Source organism: Trichomonas vaginalis, chromosome II, assembly GCF_026262505.1.
Source record: "Trichomonas vaginalis G3 chromosome II, whole genome shotgun sequence".
Taxonomy (NCBI): Eukaryota; Parabasalia; order Trichomonadida; family Trichomonadidae; genus Trichomonas; species Trichomonas vaginalis.
In genome coordinates this window covers 4,123,375-4,141,797 of record NC_067204.1, presented here as the reverse complement: position 1 = coordinate 4,141,797, position 18,423 = coordinate 4,123,375, and the positions used below count along the sequence as shown (strand labels likewise).

General features: G+C 35.8%; 10 protein-coding genes and 3 pseudogenes across 13 annotated transcripts, besides 9 other annotated features; 4 read left to right on the top strand and 9 right to left on the bottom strand.

Annotated features, from left to right (window-relative positions):
* Positions 1-18,423: part of a mobile genetic element that runs on past both edges of the window.
* TVAGG3_0483350 (protein of unknown function, DUF4106 family) lies at positions 103-984 on the top strand (the record flags this gene model as incomplete). Its single annotated transcript, XM_051235933.1, has 1 exon — positions 103-984. One exon carries the CDS (start codon positions 103-105, stop codon positions 982-984), a length of 882 nt encoding a protein of 293 aa, XP_051093757.1.
* TVAGG3_0483340 lies at positions 2,460-2,695 on the top strand (annotated as a pseudogene). The gene has a single exon. A coding segment is annotated over exon 1 (236 nt).
* Positions 4,326-4,434: a mobile genetic element.
* Positions 4,576-4,684: a mobile genetic element.
* Positions 4,826-4,934: a mobile genetic element.
* Positions 5,076-5,184: a mobile genetic element.
* Positions 5,326-5,434: a mobile genetic element.
* Positions 5,576-5,684: a mobile genetic element.
* Positions 5,826-5,934: a mobile genetic element.
* Positions 6,055-6,134: a mobile genetic element.
* On the top strand, positions 6,149-6,376 carry TVAGG3_0483250 (protein of unknown function, DUF4108 family; the record flags this gene model as incomplete). Its single annotated transcript, XM_051235932.1, has 1 exon — positions 6,149-6,376. One exon carries the CDS (start codon positions 6,149-6,151, stop codon positions 6,374-6,376), a length of 228 nt encoding a protein of 75 aa, XP_051093756.1.
* TVAGG3_0483240 (uncharacterized protein) lies at positions 6,393-6,872 on the bottom strand (the record flags this gene model as incomplete). The annotated part of the gene is made up of 1 exon (XM_001283909.1): positions 6,393-6,872. The coding sequence occupies one exon, from the start codon at positions 6,870-6,872 to the stop codon at positions 6,393-6,395; it is 480 nt and encodes a 159-aa protein (XP_001283910.1).
* On the top strand, positions 7,404-7,784 carry TVAGG3_0483230 (protein of unknown function, DUF4106 family; the record flags this gene model as incomplete). The annotated part of the gene is made up of 1 exon (XM_001291245.2): positions 7,404-7,784. The coding sequence occupies one exon, from the start codon at positions 7,404-7,406 to the stop codon at positions 7,782-7,784; it is 381 nt and encodes a 126-aa protein (XP_001291246.1).
* TVAGG3_0483220 lies at positions 8,308-8,941 on the bottom strand (annotated as a pseudogene). Its single transcript has one exon. A coding segment is annotated over exon 1 (634 nt).
* Positions 9,247-9,789, bottom strand: TVAGG3_0483210 (annotated as a pseudogene). Its single transcript has one exon. A coding segment is annotated over exon 1 (543 nt).
* On the bottom strand, positions 11,271-11,567 carry TVAGG3_0483200 (uncharacterized protein; the record flags this gene model as incomplete). The annotated part of the gene is made up of 1 exon (XM_051235931.1): positions 11,271-11,567. One exon carries the CDS (start codon positions 11,565-11,567, stop codon positions 11,271-11,273), a length of 297 nt encoding a protein of 98 aa, XP_051093755.1.
* On the bottom strand, positions 12,650-13,501 carry TVAGG3_0483190 (DNA/RNA polymerases family; the record flags this gene model as incomplete). Its single annotated transcript, XM_051235930.1, has 1 exon — positions 12,650-13,501. The coding sequence occupies one exon, from the start codon at positions 13,499-13,501 to the stop codon at positions 12,650-12,652; it is 852 nt and encodes a 283-aa protein (XP_051093754.1).
* On the bottom strand, positions 14,036-14,778 carry TVAGG3_0483180 (uncharacterized protein; the record flags this gene model as incomplete). The annotated part of the gene is made up of 1 exon (XM_051235929.1): positions 14,036-14,778. A coding segment is annotated over one exon (743 nt), but the record flags the coding sequence as incomplete, so codon positions are not given.
* On the bottom strand, positions 14,824-15,408 carry TVAGG3_0483170 (phage tail repeat-like family; the record flags this gene model as incomplete). Its single annotated transcript, XM_051235928.1, has 1 exon — positions 14,824-15,408. One exon carries the CDS (start codon positions 15,406-15,408, stop codon positions 14,824-14,826), a length of 585 nt encoding a protein of 194 aa, XP_051093752.1.
* TVAGG3_0483160 (uncharacterized protein) lies at positions 15,428-15,583 on the bottom strand (the record flags this gene model as incomplete). Its single annotated transcript, XM_051235927.1, has 1 exon — positions 15,428-15,583. One exon carries the CDS (start codon positions 15,581-15,583, stop codon positions 15,428-15,430), a length of 156 nt encoding a protein of 51 aa, XP_051093751.1.
* TVAGG3_0483150 (uncharacterized protein) lies at positions 15,603-16,004 on the bottom strand (the record flags this gene model as incomplete). The annotated part of the gene is made up of 1 exon (XM_051235926.1): positions 15,603-16,004. The coding sequence occupies one exon, from the start codon at positions 16,002-16,004 to the stop codon at positions 15,603-15,605; it is 402 nt and encodes a 133-aa protein (XP_051093750.1).

Below are 18,423 nucleotides of genomic sequence, written 5' to 3'. Positions count from 1 at the left end.
GCAGGAAAAATTTCTATCGAACTTACTCCAAGCAAAAATAACTTAGTCATTGCACCAACGCAAGACCCATTCACTCTTACAGAAGTAGTGGGAACAAATAAAATGTCATTCGCCGACTTTTGCAAAAACAAAGTTGACTTAGACTTTGGTTTCTCAAACCTCAACACTGAAGTAAACTATTATTTCAATGCTGCTGGAGATGCTTGGGACCCAGTTAAGTTCACATGCGAAAAGTTTGAATGCAAGAGAATAGAAAGCAGACTTGCAGTCTATATGTTGGACCCAGATATTTCAAATGCTTTAGCTGCCAAATATATTGCAGTTCCACTTATGTTCCCTATACACCAAATATCTGTCAAAGACTTTGCAGGTGAAGTTGGAAACCAAAGTGCTGACCCAGGTGCAAGAACAGATATTGCTTTAACAACTGCAATGAAACATGCAGATACTATGTTTGTACTGTTCAGACGAACTATAAATGACTATTCTTGCTTCTACAACCCTGGTATTAAATACCATATAAACATAGATGGCAAATATTATCCAAGAGAAGAATATTCTACAGTTGAGGATATGAGGTCATACAACTTGACATTAGATGCTATGAACTTTAACAACAACTTCACAACAACCATTAACCCTGAAATGCAAAGTTCTATTATGCCATATGTGAAAGTATGGACTCATACAGGAGGTCAAAAAACTCAATATACAAATGGAGACCGTTCAAACTTTTGGCTTGGCATTCCATTTGCTGACTCAGAAGACTTTATGGGTGGTATTTCAACTGTTGGTACAGTTCAAATACAATATACTGGTGACAGAGACGGTCCAGATGAATTGAAAGCAAAGAAGTTTACAAAACCAATAGCACTTTTCACGGAAGATGCTCTTTTGAAGATTCGTTCGATGAAACCTGCTGGGGCTCCTCAGATTGGCATAACGACAGCTTCCATCGAGCAGATTTTGGCAGCAGGTCAGTAAGTTGTTCTTGAACTGACTTCTCTCCGTCAAATATTGACAGTACGCCAGTTTTGACATAGTATTGTATTATAAACTTACCTTTAGAAATATCGGTCAGTTTTGTTGTTATATTTTTGTCTGCTTCAAGAACTTTCACCATCTCGGTTATACCAACTTTCTTTGCTTTATGAAAATATTTTGGTTCAGCAAAGACTGCTATTCTATAACATTTTCCATTGTTTGTATAAAGAACTATTCTATCAATGAACTTGTATTGTTTGTGTGTGTAAACTTTGTTTTGCTTCAATTCGAAAGAGATACTCAAATACGTCCATCTTTTTATTCTAAGTAAATGTCATTTCCGAAAAATAGAAGCGTAAGTGTTTCAAAAGGTTTAATGGCGATGGCAGATGTGAAGTTAAATTCACCAACTCAAACAAACAGTCAAAGTGTTGTTGTCAATGTCAAAGAAAGAGATGTTGAAGTGGGAAAAACCATACGAAGACGAAGATGGTATAACAATAGGTCCTGTAAAAGCAACCAACATACCCTGAAGTTAGCAGAGACTTAAGTTCTGTTGCAGATATTCGAACGACTACCAACAACTTAAAGACAAACTTAAAACTCAGGAGAAGATTTGTCAAGCTTTGGGTATAATGTTAAACTTGGTCGAACACAACCCTGTAAAAGTGAACTCATATGTCATTGCACCTCATGAAGTTTTGAAAGAACTATTGAAACTTTTGACAGAGCAGACGATATAAACATCAAAGAAATAGAACCCGACATTGCTTGCTGTGGTGTTTCATACAATGTCATTGACAAGATATACGTTATGAAAGGAGGTGAAACGTTGAACTTAAAATATAGTTTCCCAGACGTCATAAAAATATTTGACGACCACAACATTTCATTAAAATTTACTTGCTAAGTAAATGGCAGAAGACATAGTGTTTATACTATTACGACTAAAAACCCTGAGTCATATAATTCTATAACAACAAACTTACAAAGTCCTCAAGGACGATATTGTAAACTGACCTTAAACACGATGACGACTAAAGCCTGTTTTGCTCTTTTGACACCAGAAGACTTTGTTGTTGTGAATGGTAAAAAATACTTCTTTGAAGATACTTACTCAGATATACCACCAACAGGTTTTGTTGACTTATTTAATACTTTAAGGACGGATGTAACATGTGCTGCAACTAGAGCAGGTTTCATTATGTTTGGATGTCCGACTGAGTTTAGTATAAACGATATGAGCTATAATACAAAACTTATATCTGGTTTTTACTACCAACAGTTTCCTATAACAGGAAAAGGTGTCATACAAGGAATGTCTATTCCATTGACATTAAGCACACCAATCTTATATATTGTTTCAAACTTAGGTTCAAAGTGCTATTCGAATATCGACAGAAACTACTATGACCAAAAGATACTCATGCGTATAAACAATACTTTCTCTGCTGGTTTGCCTATTGTTCATTCGAATGCAGAGTTTTCAGCTTTAGTAAACTCAAACACTTTAGCAAACATAAACTTAACCTTAGTTGACGCAAACTTTGTTCCTGTAAAACTTTTATGTCCTATGTATTTGTCAATGACGGCAGAAAGTTTCGAATTGGAAGATGCAACTGGTGAAAGTATTGTACTACAAGAACAACTTCAACAACAAATAGCTCAAGAACAACAAATGCAACAAATGCAACAACAAAGTCAAGAATAAAAAAAAATATTTTTTTTATTTTTATAAAAATGTACAGAATAGACGTTTCAGATTTTTATGACTTCCAAGCGTTCAGAAATATGTGTCCATTTAGAGACTATAACAAAGCAGTCGAGAATTTGAAACGTTTAGTCATTTATGTCGACTCTGCCCAGAATGTTATGTCATGAAAGAATGGGATGTTGTCTTTAACAAACCAAGAGCAACCATAGTTTCAGAACAAGAATGTAGACAGAAACTTAAGAAAATAAAAGTTGTACAAGTTGGAATGAAGATGTTAGATGCTTGGGATATCTTATTGTCAAAGTTAGAAGATTTTTCAGTTCGAGGTATAAAGTTCTATACACCATCTCCAAACTTCTATTCTATCTTCACTGGATATAAATACGAACAAGTAGAATGGAAAGAAAATGTTATAGAAGCTTGGTTAGACCATGTCAAAGAAATTATATGCAATGGAAACGAAAGAGTCTATGAGTATATCTTATGTTGGTTTGCAAACATCTTACAACATCCAAGTGCTAAAAATGAAACTGCTCTCATTATAATTGGAAAACAAGGAACTGGTAAGAACACTTTCTTTACAGATATTTTGTGCAAACTGTTAGAGGGCTATTCGAATCCGAATATGACAAACTTAGAAAACATCTGCGGTAAATTTAACTCTTCAATAGAGAATATGAAACTTATAGTATGTAACGAACTTCAAAGTATAGATACAAACAAAGGTTTTAAACTCAGATGCTTTGAAGAGTCTTATAACAGACAAAGTTGGAGTTGTTGAAAGAAAATATAAAGACCAAAGAGTTTGTGAAAATGTTGCAAATTTCATCATGGTTTCAAACAATGTTGTTCCGATGAAGTTAGAAAGTTCTGACAGAAGATATGTAGTTGTCAGAACGTCAGATTCTCATATGCAAGATACAGAATATTTTGATGACTTAGCAGAAACTTTGACACCTAACTTTTACAACCACTTGTTCTCATATTTCATGACATTAGATATTTCTAAGTTCAATCCAAGACAAATTCCATATACCGAAGAGAGACAAACATTGTTAGAAGCAAACAAGAGTGTATATGAACTGTTTATAGATGAAACTGACTTTGAGTGTTTAGATGAAAGGTCATTGTACGATTCGTATAAACAATATTGTCAAGAGTATGGTTATATGGCAGCTTCTAAACGTACATTCTTGGCAAATGTCAAAAGTCTTTTAGATGTTCAGAACGGCGTATATACAAAGAAAAATTTTTCTGAGTAAATTTTAAAAAAATATTTTTTTATCCGATAGAAAAGATGACGAAATTCATCTCAGTAAATAAGTACATGACAGAAGTCAAAGATAAGTTAGCTCCATTCGCATATTTGAATGTTTACTTCTACAATTTTGAAAAGTCTACATTTGACAAAATTTGGAACATTGCACCAGTTAAGTTTGCTGTTGTTAGAAAAAGTGGTGCTCTTATATACGAAAAAAAGAGATCTGACATTGTGTCAGATCTCAGTAAAAGTGACATTTACATGTCAAAAAAATAGAATGAGTTTAAGTAATTAAAATTGAGGGTGAGAGTAGTATTGTATGAAATAATATCTCTCACCCTCCAATTCATCCTATGGCGCCGAAAAAAATTTTGGTGAAATGCGACCACATTTCACCAAAATTTCTCGGCGCCATATAGAGAACTAGAGCCTGTGAGGTACTGATACTATCCATGTACCTCGCAGGCTCTAGTTCCAAGCCAAAATGGCTAAAAATTGCCCGCAATTGTTCACATTGCGGGCAATTTTTAGCCATTTTGGCTGGGAATTGGAGGGTGAGAGTAGTATTGTATGAAATAATATCTCTCACCCTCCAATTCATCCTATGGCGCCGAAAAAATTTTGGTGAAATGCGACCACATTTCACCAAAATTTCTCGGCGCCATATAGAGAACTAGAGCCTGTGAGGTACTGATACTATCCATGTACCTCGCAGGCTCTAGTTCCAAGCCAAAATGGCTAAAAATTGCCCGCAATTGTTCACATTGCGGGCAATTTTTAGCCATTTTGGCTGGGAATTGGAGGGTGAGAGTAGTATTGTATGAAATAATATCTCTCACCCTCCAATTCATCCTATGGCGCCGAAAAAATTTTGGTGAAATGCGACCACATTTCACCAAAATTTCTCGGCGCCATATAGAGAACTAGAGCCTGTGAGGTACTGATACTATCCATGTACCTCGCAGGCTCTAGTTCCAAGCCAAAATGGCTAAAAATTGCCCGCAATTGTTCACATTGCGGGCAATTTTTAGCCATTTTGGCTGGGAATTGGAGGGTGAGAGTAGTATTGTATGAAATAATATCTCTCACCCTCCAATTCATCCTATGGCGCCGAAAAAATTTTGGTGAAATGCGACCACATTTCACCAAAATTTCTCGGCGCCATATAGAGAACTAGAGCCTGTGAGGTACTGATACTATCCATGTACCTCGCAGGCTCTAGTTCCAAGCCAAAATGGCTAAAAATTGCCCGCAATTGTTCACATTGCGGGCAATTTTTAGCCATTTTGGCTGGGAATTGGAGGGTGAGAGTAGTATTGTATGAAATAATATCTCTCACCCTCCAATTCATCCTATGGCGCCGAAAAAATTTTGGTGAAATGCGACCACATTTCACCAAAATTTCTCGGCGCCATATAGAGAACTAGAGCCTGTGAGGTACTGATACTATCCATGTACCTCGCAGGCTCTAGTTCCAAGCCAAAATGGCTAAAAATTGCCCGCAATTGTTCACATTGCGGGCAATTTTTAGCCATTTTGGCTGGGAATTGGAGGGTGAGAGTAGTATTGTATGAAATAATATCTCTCACCCTCCAATTCATCCTATGGCGCCGAAAAAATTTTGGTGAAATGCGACCACATTTCACCAAAATTTCTCGGCGCCATATAGAGAACTAGAGCCTGTGAGGTACTGATACTATCCATGTACCTCGCAGGCTCTAGTTCCAAGCCAAAATGGCTAAAAATTGCCCGCAATTGTTCACATTGCGGGCAATTTTTAGCCATTTTGGCTGGGAATTGGAGGGTGAGAGTAGTATTGTATGAAATAATATCTCTCACCCTCCAATTCATCCTATGGCGCCGAAAAAATTTTGGTGAAATGCGACCACATTTCACCAAAATTTCTCGGCGCCATATAGAGAACTAGAGCCTGTGAGGTACTGATACTATCCATGTACCTCGCAGGCTCTAGTTCCAAGCCAAAATGGCTAAAAATTGCCCGCAATTGTTCACATTCCCATCTTTTGTTGGTAAGACGAAGAATATGAAATAAATTATGAAGAAGATAATGATGAATAAAATATCACTTTTTATATTTTTGACACGTAAAGTTGTCACTTTTCTGTCAAACTGTTTTTATCGTTTTCGTATATAACAGTGCAACTTTTGAAGACTTATACATTGACGGTATGTTGACAGTCAAAGAAAATTTTGACAGAAAGTTCTCAAAACTCGAAGAAGGTAAAGCATACAAACTTGTTATACCTTATGAACCAAAGAAAGCAGACGACTATGAATATTATGAGTCTAAGATAGTTGAAGTTCAAGGTAAATTGGGTAAAAAGATTTTAGAGTCTAAGCCAGTGTTTGCTCCTAAAGAGGAAGAGAACATTGACATTGACCCAGAAATGTTCTAAAAATAAAATTTTATTTTTACATGTCAAATTTCTTCTTCTCTGGCTCTGGTTCTTTCTTCTCTTCTTCTACTTTCTTTTCTTCTACTTTCTTTTCTTCTACTTTCTTTTCTTTCTTTTCTCTCTTCTTCTTCTTCTCTGGTGGAGTTATGTCAAATTTGGCGCAACCATATTTATGTAAAAGTTCTTTGTCCTTTAATAGCTCATCTATTCTGTTTTCTATTTCATCTTCAAGAACAGCGCATGTGTCTTCTTTGCATTCTAAGAACTTTTGTTGGACTTCATCTTTCCAATCGGCGTCATCTCTGTCAACAAGTCTGTCATTGACAAACTTAAAGACTTCTCTGCTTAATGTTTTATGGTTCTTGTCATATTCCCAGAAACAGAACTTTAGAACAAATTCACCTTTCTTGTTTACACTATGTAAGATTTTATGGTCGACAGAAGTTTTAGAGTCAAAAAGCTTGTCTCGAATATAGATAGCGAAATCACTAGACATTTTCTAAAAGATAAAAATTTTAATTTTTCTAAAAATATGTTAGAAAAAAAGTTTGCTGACATTGACAAGAAATTTGAGAATGTTTTAAACAAGAACAAGAGGAAGTTAGAAAATGCTCAGATAAAACCCATACATGAAAAGTTCTTATTTGCTCAGAATGGTATAACAGGTCTAATCGCACCACCTGGGTCGGGTAAGACTTTCACTTATCTTAAAATGGCTGCACAACAACAAGAACTAGATGAGAAGAACCCATTCTATGAGTTAGTAGTCATTTGTAGTACTTCTGGTCAATTTGACCAAACCGTCAATTCGTTCAAAGATATTATAAAAAAGTCTAAGTTAGTATGTATAAAAGACTCTGAGTTGTTGGATTGGATAAAGAAGTACCAAAGAAGAGTTTTGAAGTACAATGCTATAAATGAGTATGTCAATTCGAAGTTTAAAGACCCAAATGAGGAAATGCAGAGAATATTAGAGAAGAAACACTTCAGAAACAAACAGAAAGAGATAGAATACATTTCGAAGAAATTGCAATCTTACGATTGGAAGACTTACCCTCATAGATGTCTTCTTATCTTAGATGACTTTGCTTCTCATCCTTTGTTAAAGAACAGAGAACAAGACATGTGTCGAATTCTCAAGAAGCTCAGACACTTTAACATTTCAGTTGTCATTTGTGTACAGACAGCAAAGAGTTTAAGTAAGGATGTTAAAAGAATACTTACTGATATCATACTTTTCCCTGGATTGTCCGAAGACGATTTCATGGAACTTATGAAAGAGTCCATGGCAGGTAAGTTTGACAGACATGAACTATGGGAGAAGTACAAAGTCATACAAGACCCTCATACTTCTTTCAGAATTCATATCTACGCGAACAAAGTTCAAATTGTAAAAAGTCAAGCTTGAAAAATGTAAGTGTTTGAGTCTTAGTCTGTTGTGGTGCTGGGGCTGTCGGTTCTTCTGGCTTTGGAAGACATTCAGGAAGAGGAACGTCGGACATTCGTTTGTGTCCTGTCGGAAGGAAGAACTTTTCCTGTTGGAAGGAAAAACTTTTCCAGTTGTCGGGAAATTTTTTTCCAGTTGTCGGGAAATTTTTTTCCTGTCTGAAGGAAAAATTTTTTCTGTCGTTCGACCAAAAAGTTCTCAATTTTCGAAAATTTGAATGGTTTACGGACGAACAACAGGAAAATTTTTTCCAGTTGGAAAGAAAAACTTTTCCTGTCGGAAAGAAAAACTTTTCCTGTCGGAAAGAAAAACTTTTCCTGTCGGAAGGAAGGACTCGGAATGCCAGAAGGAAGGACTTTTCCTGTCGGAAGGAAGGACTCGGAATGCCAGAAGGACTCGAATGCCAGAAGGACTCGGACAAGACAATTTACCTTATAGAGCTACCTGAGCCATCTGAAGTCAAGCGTAAAAATAAATGGTTCATCTACTCTGCTTGTTTGAAGTTGTCAAAATACTCTGTTATTTTTTCCTTTAACAATGGCAAATCTTCTTTGAAGGTAAGTATTGTACAACCTTTAATATCATAGTGTGTTTGAGGTAACGTATCTTGAACTATTTGTTTCACATCTTCATTTGGTTCATTGAAATCGGTAAGTTTTCGCGATAGAACCAATTTCTGTCAGATTTGTAAATCTTAGCAAGGTCGTAAAAGCTTTTGTTGTTTCTTCTGACTAAATGCAACATAACCATATCTCTGTCTTCTTCATTTTCCATCTCTTCAGTATAAATCATATACTTATAGTTCTTTTCCTTTCCTTTTGGTACCGAACGTGGTATTCTTTTCTGTATGGTTTTGTCTTCTTTCATCATATCTTCTCTCTGCTTTGTACAAAGTTCGTCAAGAAGTTTACAAACATCCATGCATAGCGAGGCGAAGCCCACATTGCTATTGAACTAACTAGGAACTTATGAACATATATACCTTTTAGATGTGATGGTAAGTTTTGTCTGTCTTGGTACATCTTTTTAAGTTCTACATGTTCAAACTCACTGAGGAGTTCATGAGTGCTATTTAATTCAAACCAGTCTTGTGGTTTCTTAGTATCTGGTGTAGCACATGCTGTCAAAATACTTTGCATTTGGTACATGTCATCTTTGACCGAACGAATGAGACGTAACTGTTTGTTTAACTGAACCCACTCATATTCTTCATTTATAGCTTCATGAACGATAGCAGTTGTTGTGTTCTCTGTTGTTGTCATATCTGTTCTTACATACAAAATAAAAAAATAAAAAAAAATAAAATTAGCGTTATTTTCTATCTTTCACAAAAGACCAAAAATAAACGCTTTACATGTATTTTTCAGCAACTTCGTCAAATAATTTTATAGCTTTACCTATCTCATCTACTTCAAACGTTTCTTTACCTCTCGTGGGAGCACCATACATTTTCTCAAACTTTTCAAGTAGTTCTGTTTCAGCAGCTCTCATATCGTTAACAAACGCAACCTTAACTCTATTGACTATACTGTCATATCTTTGAGTTATATTAAATGTTCTTCCTATCTTATATCTTCTTTGTATTGAAGTCCTTCGGTTTCTGAACGATGTAAAGTAAGCCTTCACTGCAACGTTCCGTATCGAATGAACCATATGTTATGAAATTATATCCAACAACTGGGTCAATCCAGAACAAAACTACTGGTATAAGACTTTTGTCGATGAGATATGCTCTTGTTCCATAGAATCTTACCGATATCATAAGCTCAGGATTTCTTGTCAAAATTTTCTGAGTTGAAGCAATTTTAACCCAGTCGTGTGCTTTCTTTCCTTCAGATAGTGTTAAAATGTCTGACAAAGAATATTTGTTGTATTTCTTTGAGTATCTTACGTTTAAATCACCAATTCTAACCATTTTGGTGTCATTGTCTATCTTTTTAACTGTTTCAAACTCAGTGTTTGACATTTCCTGTTCTTACATACAAAATAAAAAAATATTTTTTTAAAAAACTAACTTTATTTTTTCTATCTTGTATCTTAAGGAAATTCATGAAATTTGGTCATTTTTTTCAGCAAAAATATATTTTAGGGTAGAAGGGTATATCTACCCCGTTTTCTACCCTCTTTTCTACCCCAGTTATTTTATAAACGTTTCACATGGTAAACGTTATTTTTTAAATTTTGTGAAAACTCAACGGTTTGACACAAGCCCTAAAATATATTTTACTCAGAATTCAATAAAAATATATTTTAGGGTAGAAGGGTATATCTACCCCGTTTTCTACCCTCTTTTCTACCCCAGTTATTTTATAAGCGTTTTACATGGTATATGTTGTGATGGTTCATGACTTTAAACAGTTTTGTAGCTTCTATTTCTTCACGAAGGATATCAAAATTTTAACTATGCCGAAGGTTTCTTTATATTTCTTCTTGACATCTGAAAGAAGGAAATCGTTAGCAGTTGATAGTTTTTGTTCAGAAATGTCAACATGTCCATTTTATCTTCTGCTGGTTTCTCTACTTCTTTCTTTAAGTCAGTATGGTCTTTTCTCATTCTTTCTATCTCTTTGACGGAGTAGTTATATTTCCTTGTTCTGCTTTACATTTTGAACATTGTGAGTTCATTTTTGCGTTATATTCTGAAATTTGTCCTCTAAAACAAGTAAGGCGTAGATGGTCTTCTTTAACTCAAAGGCTGCTGGTTTTATCTGTTGGTTCCATACCTTACCTCTTCTATCTTTATCTCTTATCTGCAAGACACACTCAGCAACTAACGAAACAAAGTTGTCGTAGGTCTTAAATTCTTCAGATTTATATATGTCAATGACTTTGTGGTTGCAATGAAATCCAAGAAACTCATAGTTTACCTTTCGTATGAACTTCTTTATTTCTACTGAGTCAGTCAGTCTGACTTCAATTTCATCGAATTCTGGAATAGTGAGTTTTTGTTGTTGTATTTCAGGTAGTTTAGGCAAATGGTCTATAATATCTTGCATTTCATAAAGATACTGTTCATTTGTTTCATCTTTTGCACTACAGTCTAAATCTCCTTGGAGAAGTTCCTGCTTTATCTTCTGGATTTCTGTTTCGAAAGTATATGAAGAAGGAATGAAGCTTTTCATCTCTACTAACATTGAAGTTGGGTTCATGACTAACGAGTTTGGTGCTGTTGTTGCTAACATGTTCTTACAATAAAAATAAAAAAATATTTTTTTATTGAATTCAGCAACAAAATTCAAGAGTTTTGTGTGTTTTCTACGAGGGTAGAAAAGAGGGTAGAAAACGGGGTAGATATACCCTTCTACCCTAAAATATATTTTTATTGAATTCAGCAACAAAATTCAAGAGTTTTGTGTGTTTTCTACGATGGTAGAAAAGAGGGTAGAAAACGGGGTAGATATACCCTTCTACCCTAAAATATATTTTTGTCGAAAAAAAATGGTTCATTTACTCACAATATTTTTGTACAAAACGACCCCAAACTTTTAACTTCTTTTCTGCAGCTTCTAATGCTATCTTAGCGAGTTCATATTCTCTAAATTCTCTCTTTAAATCTTCTTGTTCCCATTGGTTTAGTTCGTATGGCGAGTCTCTATAACCAGAACATATCTCACGTTCATGTTCTATTTGTTTTTCATGCATTTTTCTAACTTCTTCTTCGAACAAAGGTTTTGCATTCTCTACTGTATCTTCAAGTTCTTCTTCATCTAACTTCTCATGAACTTTCTTGTCTATGGAGTCCATAATTTTTCCAACTGCTATACAATATTTTGGAGAAGCCCACATTGCTATATAGTTTACAAGTCTTGGGTCTACATACATTCCTCTAACCTGTTTGATTTCATCAGAAATTCCTGCATGAATTTTGTATAAAAAGCAACCCGCCGTTTTCCGCGGGTTGGTATATTCTTCACAAAATGCCTTAAAATACTCTTCCCAGGACTTATTTTCCAACAACCTTCTAAAGTCTTTCCTAAACTGCTGACACATATTTGTTGCGTTAATATAACCATCCATGTCTCTACGTAAGACTTCAATACCGTTGTAAGTGCCTTTTGTGAATGTTTCGCCATTAGATTTGTTCGTGAACGTTTTTGCTTCGACTGTCATTTCAGTTCTTACAATAAAAATAAAAAATATTTTTTGGTGGGACGTCGGACATTCGTTTGTGGCTTAACCGTCGGACCACAACGATAAAAATCTCGACAAAACATATACGATGAAGTCTCGACAAAACATTTACGATGAAGTCTTAACAAAAAATATACGATGAAATCTATTTCCTGTGTTGTTGTCAAAATGTCATGTTGTCACACTTTTTCAGAGAAGTTAAAATGACCGAGTGACCGAGTGACCGAGTGACCTGGTCGCCTAAAATATATTTTTTTCTATCTTAAGGAAATTCATGAAAATTCACCTGTTGAACTTTGTATAAAAAGCAACCCGCTGTTTTCCGCGGGTTGGTATATTCTTCACAAAATGCTTGTTTTGAGGTCGAGCCACTTTTGGCTCCACCTCTTTTTTCAACCAAAAACTCATTTTTGTCGAATTCAGCACAAAATTCATGAAAATTCAAGAGGGTAGAAAACAGGTTAGAAAACAGGTTAGATCTAACCATCTACCCTAAAATATATTTTTACTGAATTTAGCAACAAAATGAACGAGGTCAGGATGTATGTTGCTGAATTCATTCATAACACCCTTTGTAAGCTCATAAAATGTTTGTTTTGAGGTCGAGCCACTTTTGTTCTTTGTTTTTCAACCCGAAGCATTTAATATATGTAAAAATATATGGTTTTAAAAACGTTTTTACTTCATGCAATTTTTTATTTCATGCAATGTTTTATTTCTGTGCCGTCTTCAAGTATGCCCCAATATTTCCTTTTCGATATTACATGAACTTCTGAAAATACCTTATCTAGCTTAAAACAGCCCATCTTTTCACCGACCATTCCCATTTCAATGAGTTTGTTGTATCCTTCTTCGTTCGTCATGAGTGCGTCGATGTTCTCATAGTAAACCTTGACTTTGGATTTGACTTCGGAGAAGAATTTGTTGTACTCGTCAAGGACTGCCTTTGCGAACTGAGGATAAGACCAATGTTCGACAATAGGTTTTACTGTGGTTACTAAGCCACCTTGACCTTCGGTGAACTCGTATTTCAAAACAAAGGGGGAGAACCTTTCAACAAAGTTGTCGACCTTCTCATAATGTTTACTCTTCATCTCTTGAGGTTTTTTAATGGAATACCCCCATGTCGAATTCATAAGCAATTTTAATGTCATTGCAAGTTTGGGGTTTGAAGCTTTCCTAATATCATACAGTTGTTGTATGACTTTTCCAACTGTATAGTTCCTTCCTGGGAACTCACCATCTTCGTTTGGAATTCCAGTCGGGATATATTGGACGAACCTCATGTATGCGGCGTTAAGGTCGACATAGTATATTTTTTCATCTGAGTCGAACTTATCGCATCCAATCGGACCAGTTTTTGGAAATTCAAGCGAGTCTCTTATCTTCTGAGAAACCTCGCCTGTTATCTCATAAACATCGTCAAAGCAACCTGTTTCATATAAAACCTTCTGACCTAACTCTGATGCTCTCCAATACAATTTGACGTCGATTGGATGCCTCAATGGAAGTTTGTTTATAGCATCTTGAAGTTCTTGCAACCTCATTGGAAGTTCTTCTGGTTCAGGTTGGTATCCGAACAATCCAACTCCTTTTGGAACTGTGTACTTCTTTTGTGCTATAACTTTGTCTGGAACAACTTTTGGTCTTGCTAACAGTGAAAAGTTTGTTTCGTCTTTGGTACAAAAGTTTCTGTCAGTTGTCATCTGGAATCGGTTCCAACAAACCTTTCTCGAAAAGAATGTTAACAGCTCTGACAATGTTGCACTTGCCTTTTCCGAACATAAGACTTTCGTTCAACATGAAGTGGTTGTGGACAATTACAACTCTTCAACCATGGTAAGTCTTTGTCAACAAACATAGTCGTCATGTGAAGAACCTTTAGCTGTAGGTATGTTAACGCGGATATTGACATTTGCCAACGGTGCAATTTTGACAATTGCCCTCTGAGAATGTACCTTGTTTTCACACATGACTCAAGATACTTCATCTTCTCTTCTGTAACAAGACCAGAGTTCCTGAGACATGTAAGAATGCAAGGTTCGTTGACAATTGTTTCAATTGAATTGTAAATTCCATACCTTGTCAAGTCAATGTCAGACTTATTTCTGAACGGGAAGTATCCAGCATGTTGTCTGACTGCTTGAGGGTTGGGTTGATACCATTCGAACTTCACGCTTGCAATTCCTTCAATTGCATTCAAAATGTCTGAGTCGGAGTCAACCATTTGTTCTCTCTTTGTAGTCTTGAAAGCGTCAAGAAGTTGTGCGGCTGTTGTGACATTGCCATGCGCATAGTATATATGACCGTCCAAATCTGTTATAGTTAGTCTGAGATTGTATCCTTTCTTATTTCCGTCTTGTATAGCAGCAAGTACACCCATGAAGCCTTCTTTGTTCTTTCCTTCGTCAAAGTTTACTGTAAAGGTTCGACCAGATGTAATTTGACTTCTAACTTCACGATACTTTTCATATGCATATCTTGTTCTTTCCATGGGAGCATGTGTGTCTTCACCTTTTCCTTTTTTCCTTCTCAAAGGATGCAATTGTTCGTCATGTTTCCAATAGAACCTGGCAAAGCCGTCGTGTCCTTCAACTTGAGGCTCAGTAACATCGAAAGGCATATTCATAAGACGTTCTTCTTCTAACCTCTCTAGTCTGTTTGGATAATTGGCGCGCGCTGTTTCCAAGTCCATCTCGTAGCGAAGACCAGACAATTTGTCATAGACTTTTATGGGTCTTCCCTTCCTATATTTAAAATTCTTCGAAACTCTCCAACCATATCTTTGCAACTCTGCTTTTATTCTAGCAGATTTTCTATCCATTCTATATGGGGGCATTTTTATAAAAATAAAAAAATATTTTTTTCTTTACTTAACATAACCACCGGCTGCCATAAGTCTTTGACGCCAACCCATACCAGCTAATGAAGGTTGGCTTGGTTTAGTCTGGAGACTAAACTTTGGTTTTGGTTTTTCTTCAGTTTTTGGCTCACCTTCTTCTATTGGTTTTTCGTCACTTTTCGGTTCCTCTGACTTTACCTCACTTGCAGGTATGGTTGTGTCGTCAACATCTTCGTAAATATCATATGCCATTTGTTTTTGTTTTCCTTTCAACTTTTTGTGTTTGTTGTAAAGTTTAGAATATTTCGACTCTAAGTCAATGAGATGTTCTATAATGAACTGTTGGTCAGTGAAGTAAACTTTTCCATCTGCTGTCTCTTTAGTTCCTTCAGACTTCAATATTTTATTTGTGAGAGTCTGTTTCTTTTTTGAGATACTAGCCGTTCCATTTCTATGAAAAGTGACTTTGTAGTTAGGGTTTGTATTTCCAGACCTGGCACTTTCTATTATTGAATTTTTCTCTTCATCTGTAAGTTCTTTGACAGGTTTTGACAATGGTTCTGAACTTTTTGTTTGTGGTGTCAAATCTACCGTTTCAACTTCTTCGGTCATTTCATCTCAGTAAAAAATTTTAGTTTGGTTTGTTTTCAACTGGTTGTTGTTGTTTTTTAAGTCGGTCTAAAACTTCTTGAGGTATAGGAAGAACTTGACAAACACGTGGTTGTGTAACTGCTGGAAGCCGACAAATCCATCTTGAGCCCATTTGTCTCAATGCTGTATTGTTCATTTCATCTCAGTAAAAAAATTTACATTCCCCACGTTTGAGGTGGTTGAGGTTGGTTGTTGTTTACCCACTGTTGTGCATGGTTATATCCTCTGTTAAAGAATCTTTCACCTTGGTCCATGTAGTGCCCTGCTTGGTTATAGTAGTCATTTGCTTTGTTATAGTAGTTTCCTGCTTGTCTGGAAACATTATCCATCCATCCTTGAACTTTTCCTCTTGTTTCAGGATTTGGAATAAGATTTGCTGCATCTCGTGCTACCTCCCAACCTTTCTGTACAGTTTGTATAATAGGTTGTGCTTTCTCTTTCAGTATACCTAATGTACTCAAAATCTTCCTTCCAATTCCAAATGCACCTCTGGCTAGTGTTCCCACTGCGGGTAAAAATCTAGATGCAACTCCTGCTAACGCGCCAAATAAACCCATTTCTTATAGGATAAAAATGACGAATCCAAACAAGGACCCGTATGTTTCTAAAGCGACAAAGAAAGCACTCATGGTAAAAATCTTTAGTTCAACACCAAATGCTTGGTTTATGGATATCTTGGAAAACATTCCGAGGTATAGAGAAGATGGACCACCATACTGGCTAATATTTGTTGGTCAAAACACAAGATACTGTGAAGCCATACCATTACAGTCCAAAAATATTTTAGATGTGAAAACTGCTTTGACAATATTCGTTGACAAATACCATCCAACAAAACTGACATCTGACTGTGAAAGTTCTTTCAAATCAGATGATGTAAAAAACTATCTGCGTTCAAAAAATGTAAACCAATATTTCATTGTCGACCAAAACCATTCTGCTCTTGGTGTCATTGACAGTTGTATAAAAATCTTAAGAGACTTAAACCAACCACAAGGTGGTGAGGTAGGTGAGATGTCATATGACGACAAATATAGACATTTCTCCATGGCAAAGATGAGACAAGTTTTAAATATTTACAATAACCGTAAACAAAAAGGTTTGGGAAACCACTCCCCCGAAGAAATGAAAAACAACCCTGACTTAGAGAAAGACTATATATTTAATAGTTTAGTCAAAAGAGACAAACAAGAAAGAATGCCAGGCTTCAAACTTAAGAAAGGTGACAAAGTAAAAATAGAAATACCTAAACGCGACCCATATGAAAATACTATTGACTATGACAACAATGGGAACTCGACAGGTACTCGCATTCGTGTTCGTAAAAATAGAAGAAAGTATACAAGAGAATATTATGAAGTTTTAGGCAAACATGGCAAAATGTACACACTGCAAGCAGAAGATAAAACTACTATTGCCAGACCTCGTTTCAAACTTGTCAAAGTTCAAGGTGGTATACTTTCAAAGACAGTTCCTAACAAATATAAGACAACTCCTGACGAATATGCTAAAGAAGTTGAAAATGACGACTAAGCATTTCTATACCATGCGTAAACTGTCATGTAAGGTGGCATGTATTCTTTACTTTGTCCCGTTGTTTGCGTATACCCTGAAACGAAATGTGTATGGTCTCCTCCTACCTCAGTGTTATCCAAGTAACAATTTATAGCAAACTGAACGTTGTCTTTAACATCATATCCTTTACCTTTTGTCATTCCTGTCCAATCCCAATATTTATGCCTATGCCCACCTTCTCGAGATGTAGTTAAACTTACGTAGTGACTGTGCGCAGGTAAATTTGCACCTGAAATCGTTTTACTTCCACCTGTTTCCTTTGAAGAGTTTGCACAATACAAAAACCTGTCGACTATTTGAGTCCAAGTTCCAAAACCAAGTACTACTTCTGGTCTGGTAGAGTTCATTGACGTATAAATAGAGCCTATAGGATATAATGTTTGAAGTATTTCTGTCTTTAATGTTTGAAGCTCTGTTTTGTCTGCTTTTTTATATAACTTTTCTTCAAGTTCATTTACGTCAGAGATGCTATGTCTATGATATTTTTGTGGGTATGTTCCTTCTGTCCATGCGAAAATACGTTCTTTTGTTGCATCTACATATCCTTTTATCCATGTCGAGTCTGCTTTTGTATTCCTTAACTCTGTAACACCTTTCTCAAGCTCTTTCAACTGTTGTCCATCTTCCATTAAACCTCTGGTATGACTTGAAACCGTTTGTGCCAACATATCTACAGCTTCTTTGTCGGCTTTAAGGTCTAAACATCCTGAAACCCACCCTGTATTGGCTTTACCTTCTAAAATCTTCGATGTCCGTTCATGGTACCATTCAACCCTTTTTATAATTTCATTGTCTTTTTCATCCACATATTCCTTATCTGCCTTCTTCACTAACCCACTAGCCAGATATGCTAACTCATCGTCAACATACTCTTTGTCAGCTTTCTTTTCAACATCCTCTTTTGTTGCATATGTTGCATCTGCTCTGTCATGTTCTTCTTGAACTTTTTCAATGACATACTCTTTGTCAGCTTTGTTGTCAATATCTGCTTTCAAAAGAAGTTCATCTATAGGTTTCTCGTTTAAAGTTCTTTTTGTTGGATTTATACAAACAGTATGGTTCTTACTGTCTTGAAACAGAAACTCGTCTGTCAATGGGTTTATCGTCAGTTTTAAGTTTCCTTCTTTCAATGACTCAGATATCTTAGAATAGTTTGAAAAGTTTGTTGTGTTCTTATTTAGAGCTTGCAAAATGAGTTGTCGGTTGTGTTGTATTTCTCTCATAGACGCTGTTTCTTTCGACATTTTTATTCTAGATAAAATATGCTTTCAATAGAAAAAGAAAATTCAAGAGTTGCTACAACTAAACCATTAGATGAACTTTTTACTAACGTAGGTCAAAAGTTTGAGACAGAGACCGTAAAGCATGAAGGCTATCGTTTTGACTACCCATTGAGATGGT